General features: G+C 44.4%; 1 protein-coding gene across 1 annotated transcript in view; it reads left to right on the top strand.

Moving 5' to 3' along the window:
- The window catches only part of LOC139385592 (glucan (1,4-alpha-), branching enzyme 1b), a 353162-nt gene that overhangs the window by 302063 nt on the left and 38343 nt on the right, over nt 1-12756 (top strand). The window contains exon 15 of the mRNA XM_071130792.1: nt 3533-3650. Within this exon, the coding sequence (XP_070986893.1) occupies nt 3533-3650 (118 nt within the window). The remainder of the gene's footprint in view (nt 1-3532; nt 3651-12756) is intronic.

Here is a 12756-nt window from a genome sequence, read left to right as displayed (position 1 = left end):
TATCTAGTCAGTCATTATCTAACTAATCATATACTCCACTGTGGTATCAACTGAATTGAAATCACCAGGATAGGTAATATTCCTGTTAGAGTCTTTGAGTCTGTTGATTCTCATCTTTGCTTACGTTATGATTCCTGAGAGATTTTATTACAATGTTTTCTTTTGTTTTATTTTTTAGAACCATCCTTAAATATCCACAACAAAAAAGGAGGATTTTGTCAGGATTCTCTAATGTAAGGAGGAAAGGGAGAAGGGGAAGGGGGAGGGGGAGGAGAGAGGGAGAGGAGAGGGGGAAGGGGAGGGGAGAGGGAGAGGAGAGAGGGAGAGGAGAGAGAGAGAGGGGGAAGGAGAGGGGGAGGAGAGAGGGGGAAGGGAGAGGGTGAGGGAGCGGGAGAGGAGGAAAGGGGGAGGAGAGAGGGTGAGGGAGAAAGGGAGAGGGTGAGGGAGCGGGAGAGGAGGAAAGGGGGAGGGGGAGGAGAGAGGGTGAGGGAGCGGGAGAGGAGGAAAGGGGGAGGGGGAGGGAGCTGGAGAGGAGGGAGGGGGAGGAGAGAGGGTGAGGGAGCGGGAGAGGAGGAAAGGGAGAGGAGAGAGGGTGAGGGAGAGAGGGTGAGGGAGAGGGGTAAGGGAGAGGGGGAGGAGAGAGAGGGAAGGGAGAGGGTGAGGGGGAAGGGAGAGGGAGCGAGAGAGGGGGTGGGAGAGGAGAGAGGGTGAAGGGAGAGGGTGAGGGAGAGGGGGAAGGGAGAGGAGAGAGGGGGCAGGAGAGTGAGAGGGGGAGGGAGAGGGGGGAGAATATAGGGAGTGGGAGAGGATAGAGGGAGATGTGGGGGAGGAGAGAGGGAGATAGGGAGTGGGGGAGGAAAGAGGGAGATGGAGAGGGGTGGAGATAGGGAGGGGAGAGGAAGAGAGGGGGAGGAGGGAGGAGATAGAGAGGGGGAGGGAGGAGGAGATAGGGAGCGGGGGAGGAAGAGAGGGAGGGGAGAGGGAGAGGGGGGAGGAGATAGGGAGTGGGGGAGGATAGAAGGAGATAGGGAGGGGAGAGGGGGGAGGAGATAGAGAGATAGGGAGGGAGAGGGGGGAGGAGATGGGGAGGAGAGAGGGAGATAGGGAGGAGGAGATAGGGAGGGGAGAGGGAGATAGGGAGGGGAGAGGGGGGAGGAGGAGTGTGTATATCTTTCTCAGTAGAAATAATGCACACACTGAGCAGAGCTTCTTTCTTTTTAATCATGGCTATCAAAGCAGACAAGTAGAATGTTTCCCGGCCCTGGGGCAGAACCAGGAAGTGTTTGAGGATCTGACTCCAACTGACTCCTTCCTCAGACTGGCCTATGGGGAGATGAGGTGATTTTCACCTAGCCAATTAGGATCCAGTTTGCATGTGTGTTCCTTCCCGCCTAGCTCCTGGTTGTTTGTTACCTAGGATTGCGTCCCAAATGGCACTCTATTCCCAAGATAGTGCACTCCTTTTGACCAGAGTGGGGGAAAGTATAAGGAATTAGGGTGTCATTTTGGACTTAGATCTACTGTCCTGTCTATTGAGGTGCTCAGAGAGACAAAGGTAAACAAAACACCACAGAGAGAGAAGAGCCTCCCAGGTCCAATTCATCTATTCTCTCTCTCTTTATCTCTCTTTATCTCTCTCTCTATCCCCATTCCTCTCCTCTCCTTCTCTCCTTGTCATGTAGCTACCACAGGCCAATATCGTTATATACCCATAGCGTATAGGTATATATTAAATGTTTACATGTGACATGCATATCTCGTCATATTTGCACCATACGTATGATATATTTCACTGACACCCTGTTAACTATAGTACCTTGTTGGTTGTATTGGCAGGCACAAGGCTCTCACAGGCATAGAGAATATAATGCCCAGTGGGCCAAGCCATCAATCTACCCTAGATTTGTCCTGAATGAAACCCTATTCCAAGTCTTTATAGTGCACCATTTTTTAACCAGGGCACGTTGGGCTGTAGTCAAAAGGAGTACGCACTATGTAGGGAATAGGGTTCCATTCGGTACACAGACTTTGACTGATTACAAGTTCAGGAGAACAAGAGGGATCGTACAAATAAAAGTGTGGAACCAAATCCTCCCCCAATAGCCTGCTCACGTACTTCTCTCCTCTGTTTCTTTCCCTACACGAGTCAAAGGAAATTACTTTATTTAATATTTCATTGAGTCAGTGTAGCAAAGACACAGAGATTTGTTTTGTTTTGTTTGTTTGATGAAATACATTATTTATGTAATAAATTAATCTGTTGAGCTGCACGGTTCAGACACTTTCCTATTGGACTGTGTGTTAATGTGGGCCAGTGTTGTCAGTCACACAGCACAACAGGGAGGTGTAGGTGGAGGAAGGTTCCCCTTGTGTCCCTCCTTTCCTGTCTCTTCCTCATCACCCTTCTTGTCTTCCTCCTTTCCTGTCTCTTCCTCATCACCCTTCTTGTGTTCCTCCTTTCCTGTCTCTTCCTCATCACCCTTCTTGTGTTCCTCCTTTCCTGTCTCTTCCTCTTCACCCTTCTTGTGTTCCTCCTTTCCTGTCTCTTCCTCATCACCCTTCTTGTGTTCCTCCATTCCTGTCTCTTCCTCATCACCCTTCTTGTGCTCCTCCTTTCCTGTCTCTTCCTCATCACCCTTCTTATGTTCCTCCTTTCCTGTCTCTTCCTCATCCCCCTTCTTGTCTTCCTCCTTTCCTGTCTCTTCCTCATCACCCTTCTTGTGTTCCTCCTTTCCTGTCTCTTCCTCATCACCCTTCTTGTGTTCCTCCTTTCCTGTCTCTTCCTCATCACCCTTCTTGTCTTCCTCCTTTCCTGTCTCTTCCTCATCACCCTTCTTATGTTCCTCCTTTCCTGTCTCTTCCTCATCACCCTTCTTGTGCTCCTCCTTTCCTGTCTCTTCCTCATCACCCTTCTTGTCTTCCTCCTTTCCTGTCTCTTCCTCATCACCCTTCTTGTCTTCCTCCTTTCCTGTCTCTTCCTCATCACCCTTCTTGTGCTCCTCCTTTCCTGTCTCTTCCTCATCACCCTTCTTGTCTTCCTCCTTTCCTGTCTCTTCCTCATCACCCTTCTTATGTTCCTCCTTTCCTGTCTCTTCCTCATCACCCTTCTTGTGCTCCTCCTTTCCTGTCTCTTCCTCATCACCCTTCTTGTCTTCCTCCTTTCCTGTCTCTTCCTCATCACCCTTCTTGTCTTCCTCCTTTCCTGTCTCTTCCTCATCACCCTTCTTGTGCTCCTCCTTTCCTGTCTCTTCCTCATCACCCTTCTTGTGTTCCTCCTTTCCTGTCTCTTCCTCATCACCCTTCTTGTGTTCCTCCTTTTCTGTCTCTTCCTCATCCCCCTTCTTGTCTTCCTCCTTTCCTGTCTCTTCCTCATCACCCTTCTTGTGTTCCTCCTTTCCTGTCTCTTCCTCATCACCCTTCTTGTCTTCCTCCTTTCCTGTCTCTTCCTCATCACCCTTCTTATGTTCCTTCTATCTCCATCCTTTTCCATTTCTCTTTATGCCAGTGTTCCTTAACCTTTGACCCCACACAGATACACCATCAAGCTGGACAGTGATGAGGTGCAGTACGGAGGCCATGGCAGACTGGACCACAACACAGAGTTTTTTACTGAACCACAGCCCTTCAACGAGAGAGACAACTCAATGCTGGTAAGTAACACCTCTGAGAGAGAGAGAACTCTATGTTGGTACGTAACACCTCTGAGAGAGAGACAACTCTATGCTGTTAATTAACACCTCTGAGAGAGAGACAACTCTATGCTGTTAAGTAACACCTCTGAGAGAGAGAGAACTCAATGCTGGTAAGTAACACCTCTGAGAGAGAGAGAGAACTCTATGTTGGTACGTAACACCTCTGAGAGAGAGACAACTCTATGCTGTTAATTAACACCTCTGAGAGAGAGACAACTCTATGCTGTTAAGTAACACCTCTGAGAGAGAGAGAACTCTATGTTGGTACGTAACACCTCTGAGAGAGAGACAACTCTATGTTGGTACGTAACACCTCTGAGAGAGAGACAACTCTATGTTGGTACGTAACACCTCTGAGAGAGAGACAACTCTATGCTGTTAAGTAACACCTCTGAGAGAGAGACAACTCTATGTTGGTACGTAACACCTCTGAGAGAGAGACAACTCTATGCTGTTAAGTAACACCTCTGAGAGAGAGACAACTCTATGTTGGTACGTAACACCTCTGAGAGAGACAACTCTATGTTGGTACGTAACACCTCTGAGAGAGAGAGACAACTCTATGCTGTTAAGTAACACCTCTGAGAGAGAGACAACTCTATGTTGGTACGTAACACCTCTGAGAGAGAGACAACTCTATGTTGGTACGTAACACCTCTGAGAGAGACAACTCTATGTTGGTACGTAACACCTCTGAGAGAGACAACTCTATGTTGGTACGTAACACCTCTGAGAGAGAGACAACTCTATGCTGTTAAGTAACACCTCTGAGAGAGAGACAACTCTATGCTGTTAAGTAACACCTCTGAGAGAGAGACAACTCTATGCTGTTAAGTAACACCTCTGAGAGAGAGAACTCTATGTTGGTACGTAACACCTCTGAGAGAGAGACAACTCTATGTTGGTACGTAACACCTCTGAGAGAGACAACTCTATGTTGGTACGTAACACCTCTGAGAGAGAGACAACTCTATGTTGGTACGTAACACCTCTGAGAGAGAGACAACTCTATGTTGGTACGTAACACCTCTGAGAGAGACAACTCTATGTTGGTACGTAACACCTCTGAGAGAGAGACAACTCTATGCTGTTAAGTAACACCTCTGAGAGAGAGACAACTCTATGCTGGTACGTAACACCTCTGAGAGAGAGAGAACTCTATGTTGGTACGTAACACCTCTGAGAGAGAGACAACTCTATGCTGTTAAGTAACACCTCTGAGAGAGAGAGAACTCTATGTTGGTACGTAACACCTCTGAGAGAGAGACAACTCTATGCTGTTAAGTAACACCTCTGAGAGAGAGACAACTCTATGTTGGTACGTAACACCTCTGAGAGAGAGACAACTCTATGCTGTTAAGTAACACCTCTGAGAGAGAGACAACTCTATGCTGTTAAGTAACACCTCTGAGAGAGAGACAACTCTATGCTGTTAAGTAACACCTCTGAGAGAGAGACAACTCTATGCTGTTAAGTAACACCTCTGAGAGAGAGACAACTCTATGTTGGTACGTAACACCTCTGAGAGAGAGACAACTCTATGCTGTTAAGTAACAGCTCTGAGAGAGAGACAACTCTATGTTGGTACGTAACACCTCTGAGAGAGAGACAACTCTATGCTGTTAAGTAACACCTCTGAGAGAGAGACAACTCTATGCTGTTAAGTAACACCTCTGAGAGAGAGAGAACTCTATGCTGTTAAGTAACACCTCTGAGAGAGAGACAACTCTATGCTGTTAAGTAACACCTCTGAGAGAGAGACAACTCTATGCTGTTAAGTAACACTTCTGAGAGAGAGACAACTCTATGCTGTTAAGTAACACCTCTGAGAGAGAGAGAGAACTCTATGCTGTTAAGTAACACCTCCATCATGACATTGTCTTATTTGGTTGGTGTGATTTTGAAGACAGTATAGGTAGACACTAGTTTGTGTCTCCCAGATCTATTCTCCCAGCTCTAGTCTGCGTCTCCCAGCTCTAGTCTGTCTCCCAGCTCTAGTCTGTCTCCCAGCTCTAGTCTGTCTCCCAGCTCTAGTCTGTCTCCCGGCTCTAGTCTCCCAGCTCTAGTCTGCGTCTCCCAGCTCTAGTCTCCCAACTCTAGTCTGTGTCTCTCAGCTCTAGTCTCCCAGCTCTACACACACACACACACACACACACACACACACACACACACACACACACACACACACACACACACACACACACATGGGCACATTCAGAAAGGCCATGCAGTTCCCCCTACTCTGTCAGGGGACAGACCGAGGACTGCAGTTTGTTACTCCTCGATCTGCCCGCCTCGGGGGCAGATCGGTACTGTGTTCTTTGTGTTTGTGAATATAGTATATGTTGTGAGTGTGAAGGAGGCGTACTGTGTATCTCAAGCAGTCACTAAGAGTATAGGATATAGGGTATAGAGGATATAGTGTAGTGAGTGTAGGGTCTAGGGTACAGAGTATATAGGATATAGGGTGTAAGATATAGACTATAGGGTCTAGGGTATAGAGTATATAGGGTGTAGGATATAGACTCTAGGGTGTAGGGTATAGGGGATATAGAGGATATAGTGTAGTGAGTCTAGGGTCTAGAGTCTAGGATATAGAGTCTACGGGATATATAGGGTGTAGAGGGTATAGAGGGTTTAGAGTCTAGGGGATATATAGGGTATAGAGTATATGATGTTTAGGGTATAGAGTATATGATGTTTAGGGTATAGAGTATATGATGTTTAGGGTATAGAGTATATGATGTTTAGGGTATAGAGTATATGATGTTTAGGGTATAGAGTATATGATGTTTAGGGTATAGGGTATAGAGTATATGATGTGTAGGGTATAGAGTATATGATGTTTAGTGTATAGGGTATAGAGTATATGATGTTTAGAGTATAGAGTATATGATGTTTAGAGTATAGAGTATATGATGTTTAGGGTATAGGGTATAGAGTATATGATGTTTATAGTATAAGGTATAGAGTATATGATGTTTAGGGTATAGAGTATATAGTGTATAGGGTATAGAGTATATGATGTATAGGGTATAGAGTATATAGGGTATAGAGTATATAGTGTATAAGGTATAGAGTATATAGTGTATAGAGTATATGATGTTTAGGGTATAGGGTATAGAGTATATGATGTTTAGAGTATAGGGTATAGAGTATATGGTGTTTAGGGTATAGAGTATATAATGTTTAGCGTAGAGGGTATAAAGTATATGATGTTTAGGGTATATAGTGTATAGGGTATAGAGTATATGATGTATAGGGTATAGAGTATATGATGTTTAGGGTATAGAGTATATAGGGTATAGAGTATATAGTGTATAGGGTATAGAGTATATAGTGTATAGAGTATATAGTGTATAGGGTATAGAGTATATGATGTTTAGCGTATAGAGTATGGAGAATAGGGTGTATAGGGTATACAGCATGAAGTACTGGGTGTTTAGTGTATAGGGTGTTTAGAGTGTAGGGTATACAGTATAGTGTGTAGGATGTTTAGTGTATATGATATAGGGTATAGATTATAAGGTATAGAGTATATAGGGAGGGTATAGAGTATATTGAGTATAGGGTATATAAAGTATATTGAGTAAAGAGTGTATAGAGAATGGAGTATAGAATGTATAGGATATAGAGTCTAGGGTATGGAGTATAGGATGTTTAGTGTTTAAGGTATAGGGTATACAGTATGGACTATTGGATGTTTAGAGTGTAGGGTTTAGAGTGTAGGGTGTTTAGAGTATAGATTATAATGTATAGAGTATATAGGGAGGGTATAGAGTATAGATTATAATGTATAGAGTATATAGGGAGGGTATAGAGTATATTGAGTAGGGTGTACAGTATATAGGGTATAGGGTATTCAGTATGAGTACAGGATGTTTGGTATATAGAGTAAAGGGTATATATTATTGGGTATAGGGTATATACGGAGTGTTTTTAGGATATAGTGTATATCAAGTATAGGGTATACAGTATGCAGAGTATAGAGTGTATAGGGTATGGGATATAGAGTATAGGATATATGGTATACAGTACAGGTTATACAGTATACAGTGTATACTGCATATAAATATCTTAGAATTTTAATTGATGACGGCCTCTCTTTTAAATTGCATATTCAACAATTTACAAAAAAAAATGAGCTCAAATTGGGATTTTATTTTAGGAATAAGGCCTGTTTTTCTTTTGAAGCCAGAAGGAGGCTAGTATCAGCTACATTTATGCCTTTACTAGACTATGGGGATATTTTATATGTGAATGCTTCCGCTCAGTGTTTGAGATCAGTTGACACTCTTTATCATGGCACTTTGAGATTTATTTTAAACTGCAAAACCCTTACGCACCACTGCACTTTGTATACCAAGGTTGGGTGGCCTTCTCTAGTCACTCGTAGGCTCAGTCACTGGTATACTTTTATTGACAAAACCATTTTGGGTTTACTACCTTTTTATTTGTGCATTTGTATTGTTCAGAGATGTGGTGGGTCGTCTCTTCGTTCGCTGGACTTTATCCTGCTAACTGTTCCAAATGTCCGAACTGAATTTGGTAAAATGGCTTTTATGTCCTCTGCCCCATCGTCTGGTGTTGGTGTTTTTAAATCACTGATGAAGGATTTTGAGGCTGATTCCCTGACCTGTCAATGTTTTTAATTAGCTGTTTTATACTCTTGTGAATTCAATGGTTTTTACTAGATTACTTGTAGTTTTTCATGTTGTCTGTCTGTAAAAAAAAATTGTAATGACTTGGTGCTGCCTATCTTGGTTTAGGGTATACAGTATATAGAGTATATAGTGTGTAGTGTATAGGCTATATAGTATATAGGGTATACAGTATATAGAGTATATAGGGTATACAGTATATAGAGTGTGTAGTGTATAGGCTATATAGTATATGGGGTATACAGTATATAGAGTATATAGGGTATACAGTATATAGAGTATATAGTGTGTAGTGTATAGGCTATATAGTATGTAGGGTATACAGTATATAGAGTATATAGGGTATACAGTATATAGAGTATATAGTGTGTAGTGTATAGGCTATATAGTATGTAGGGTATACAGTATATAGAGTATATAGTGTGTAGTGTATAGGCTATATAGTATATAGGGTGTACAGTATATAGAGTATATAGGGTATACAGTATATAGTGTGTAGTGTATAGGCTATATAGTATGTAGGGTATACAGTATATAGAGTATATAGTGGGTAGTGTATAGGCTATATAGTATATAGGGTATACAGTATATATAGTATATAGTTTTCAGGGTATACAGTTTAAAGGGTATAGAGTTTTCAGGGTACACAGTTTAAAGGGTATAGAGTTTTCAGGGTATATAGTATATAGTTTTCAGGGTATATAGTTTTCAGGGTATATAGTATATAGATTTCAGGGTATATAGTATAGTTCCCACTGGTACCTTCCATTTCTCTAAAATCTAACAGTACTGTAAATCTAAAATCTCTAAAATGTGTTCTGGGCGATAAATAGTTTCTAAATAGAAGTCCTGGATGTGTACGTCAGGATGGATCCACATTAGAGACAGAGGAAGCTGCTCTCTGAACGATGTGTACGTCAGGATGGATCTACATTAGAGACAGAGGAAGTTGCTCTCTGAACGATGTGTACGTCAGGATGGATCCACATTAGAGACAGAGGAAGCTGCTCTCTGAACGATGTGTACGTCAGGATGGATCTACATTAGAGACAGAGGAAGTTGCTCTCTGGACGATGTGTATGTCAGGATGGATCCACATTAGAGACAGAGGAAGCTGCTCTCTGAACGATGTGTACGTCAGGATGGATCCACATTAGAGACAGAGGAAGCTGCTCTCTGAACGATGTGTACGTCAGGATGGATCCACATTAGAGACAGAGGAAGCTGCTCTCTGAACGATGTGTACGTCAGGATGGATCCACATTAGAGACGGAGGAAGCTGCTCTCTGAACGATGTGTACGTCAGGATGGATCCACATTAGAGACAGAGGAAGTTGCTCTCTGAACGATGTGTACGTCAGGATGGATCCACATTAGAGACAGAGGAAGCTGCTCTCTGAACGATGTGTACGTCAGGATGGATCTACATTAGAGACGGAGGAAGCTGCTCTCTGAACGATGTGAACGTCAGGATGGATCCACATTAGAGACGGAGGAAGCTGCTCTCTGGACGATGTGTACGTCAGGATGGATCCACATTAGAGACAGAGGAAGTTGCTCTCTGGACGATGTGTACGTCAGGATGGATCCACATTAGAGACGGAGGAAGCTGCTCTCTGGACGATGTGAACGTCAGGATGGATCCACATTAGAGACGGAGGAAGCTGCTCTCTGGACGATGTGTACGTCAGGATGGATCCACATTAGAGACAGAGGAAGTTGCTCTCTGGACGATGTGTACGTCAGGATGGATCTACATTAGAGACGGAGGAAGCTGCTCTCTGGACGATGTGAACGTCAGGATGGATCCACATTAGAGACGGAGGAAGCTGCTCTCTGGGCGATGTGTACGTCAGGATGGATCCACATTAGAGACAGAGGAAGTTGCTCTCTGGACGATGTGTACGTCAGGATGGATCCACATTAGAGACGGAGGAAGCTGCTCTCTGGACGATGTGTACGTCAGGATGGATTCACATTAGAGACAGAGGAAGTTGCTCTCTGGACGATGTGTACGTCAGGATGGATTCACATTAGAGACGGAGGAAGCTGCTCTCTGGACGAGAGCTGACAACTCATCTCAGTGTGGTTCAAAATCATGGGTTGTTAGTGGGAGGAGAAGGACATGATCATAACGTGTGGAATGTTTCACATTATCAAGACCCGATAGTATTGTAAGGAATATTGACAGTGTCATGTCCCTTGTGGGTCTTGAACTGCCGTCTCCCAGCATGTAGACTAAACCATTGAGCTCACCATTCTGTCTCCTTGTCTGTTAATATGGTGTTTAGTCTCAGTGTCTGGATGTTTAATATGGTGTTTAGTCTCAGTGTCTGGATGTTTAATATGGTGTTTAGTCTCAGTGTCTGGATGTTTAATATGGTGTTTAGTCTCAGTGTCTGGATGTTTAATATGGTGTTAAGTCTCAGTGTCTGGATGTTTAATATGGTGTTTAGTCTCAGTGTCTGGATGTTTAATATGGTGTTTAGTCTCAGTGTCTGGATGTTTAATATGGTGTTTAGTCTCAGTGTCTGGATGTTTAATATGGTGTTTAGTCTCAGTGTCTGGATGTTTAATATGGTGTTTAGTCTCAGTGTCTGGATGTTTAATATGGTGTTTAGTCTCAGTGTCTGGATGTTTAATATGGTGTTTAGTCTCAGTGTCTGGATGTTTAATATGGTGTTTAGTCTCAGTGTCTGGATGTTTAATATGGTGTTTAGTCTCAGTGTCTGGATGTTTAATATGGTGTTTAGTCTCAGTGTCTGGATGTTTAATATGGTGTTTAGTCTCAGTGTCTGGATGTTTAATATGGTGTTTAGTCTGTGTCTGTTAATATGGTGTTTAAATGGTGTTTGTTTATCTAAACTTAAGTTGAACTTCCCCTGATCAAATAGTAAAAGAGTTGAAAGGAGGAGAAGGGAAGAGAAAGAATATTCCTTCTCATTTGCAGACATTTCCTGTGCTGTTCTTCTGGTCTTTCCAAAACCTTATTGGCGATATCCTTGCAGTCTCACACAGATATTAAGAACGTTAACTCAACATTATTTAAGATTCTTTCTGCCCCTGTTAGAAAAGTCTCTCCCGTCTTTTATCCAGACGGCAGAGAATCACTGTGTTAGCAGAACTTTCATCTGTGAAGAGCTGAAATTCCACATTCTCTTAAATCTCTTCTTTAGTCTTTTATTAATTCAAACACTGCAGTTTCAGTGTCGTCCCTCCTGGCCAAATATGAAGTTTAGTTAACAAGTCTACTGCAGTGGTGGCGTCCCTCCTGGCTAAATGTGAGGTTTAGTTAACAAGTCTGCTGCTAATGCCGGCACCATCAGGGATCTAAGGAAAAAGAGGGTGGATGGGGGAGGAGAAGAGGCAGACTGAGGGGGCCACTCTCCTCTATCTCTCACCCCCCCCCCCCTTGTTCTCCCTCGCTTTCCCCCCTTTTGTAGACTCTCCCTCTTTACCCCACTTCACCCCTCTCCTCTACCCCTCCTCTCTTTCCCTCTCTCTCCCTTCACCCCTCCTCTCTTTCCCTCTCTCTCCCTTCACCCCTCCTCTCTTTCCCTCTCTCTCCCTTCACCCCTCCTCTCTTTCCCTCTCTCTCCCTTCACCCCTCCTCTCTCTCCCTTCACCCCTCCTCTCTTTCCCCCTCTCTCCCTTCACCCCTCCTCTCTCCTCCCCCTCTCTCCCTTCACCCCTTCTCTCTCCTCTCTCTCCCTCCCTGTCAGAGATAGCAGAATGAGGCTGTAGTCTCTCACAAAGCATCCCTCTCCTCTACCCCTCCTCTCTTTCCCTCTCTCTCCCTTCACCCCTTCTCTCTCCTCCCTCCCTCTCTCTCCCTTCACCCCTTCTCTCTCCTCCCTCCCTCTCTCTCCCTTCACCCCTTCTCTCTCCTCTCTCTCCCTCCCTGTCAGAGATAGCAGAATGAGGCTGTAGTCTCTCACAAAGCATCCCTCTCCTGCAGCACCAGTTATCTACCTGAATATGACAGTCGGGCAGAGATTAATCATATAGTACTGTGCCGCCTTGCAGGTGCTTCAGTAGGTGCCCTGCGTTTATTCCCTGAGATCTCCCCATGTTTTATTTAACAAACAGCTCCGCTAGCTGCTTCAAAGTCTCCCTCTGCCGTCTTTATAATGGGTCCTTCGGCTAAACACCACCTCTTCCACCACCTCCCCTCTTCCTCCTCCTCCTCCGCCTCTTCCTCCTCCACCACCTCCCCTCTTCCTCCTCCTCCTCCGCCCCCTTTCCTCCACCACCTCCCCTCTTCCTCCTCCTCCTCTGCCCCCTTCTCCTCCACCATCTCCCATCTTCCTCCCCCTTCTCCTCCACCACCTCCCCTCTTCCTCCTCCTCCCCCTTCTCCTCCACCACCTCCCCTCTTCCTCCCCTCCTTTCCGATAGCTGGAT

Source organism: Oncorhynchus clarkii, chromosome 27 (genome assembly GCF_045791955.1).
Source record: "Oncorhynchus clarkii lewisi isolate Uvic-CL-2024 chromosome 27, UVic_Ocla_1.0, whole genome shotgun sequence".
NCBI classification, from domain to species: Eukaryota; Metazoa; Chordata; class Actinopteri; order Salmoniformes; family Salmonidae; genus Oncorhynchus; species Oncorhynchus clarkii.
Note: the sequence above shows the minus strand (reverse complement) of the source record. Positions and strands in the feature narration are given on the sequence as shown.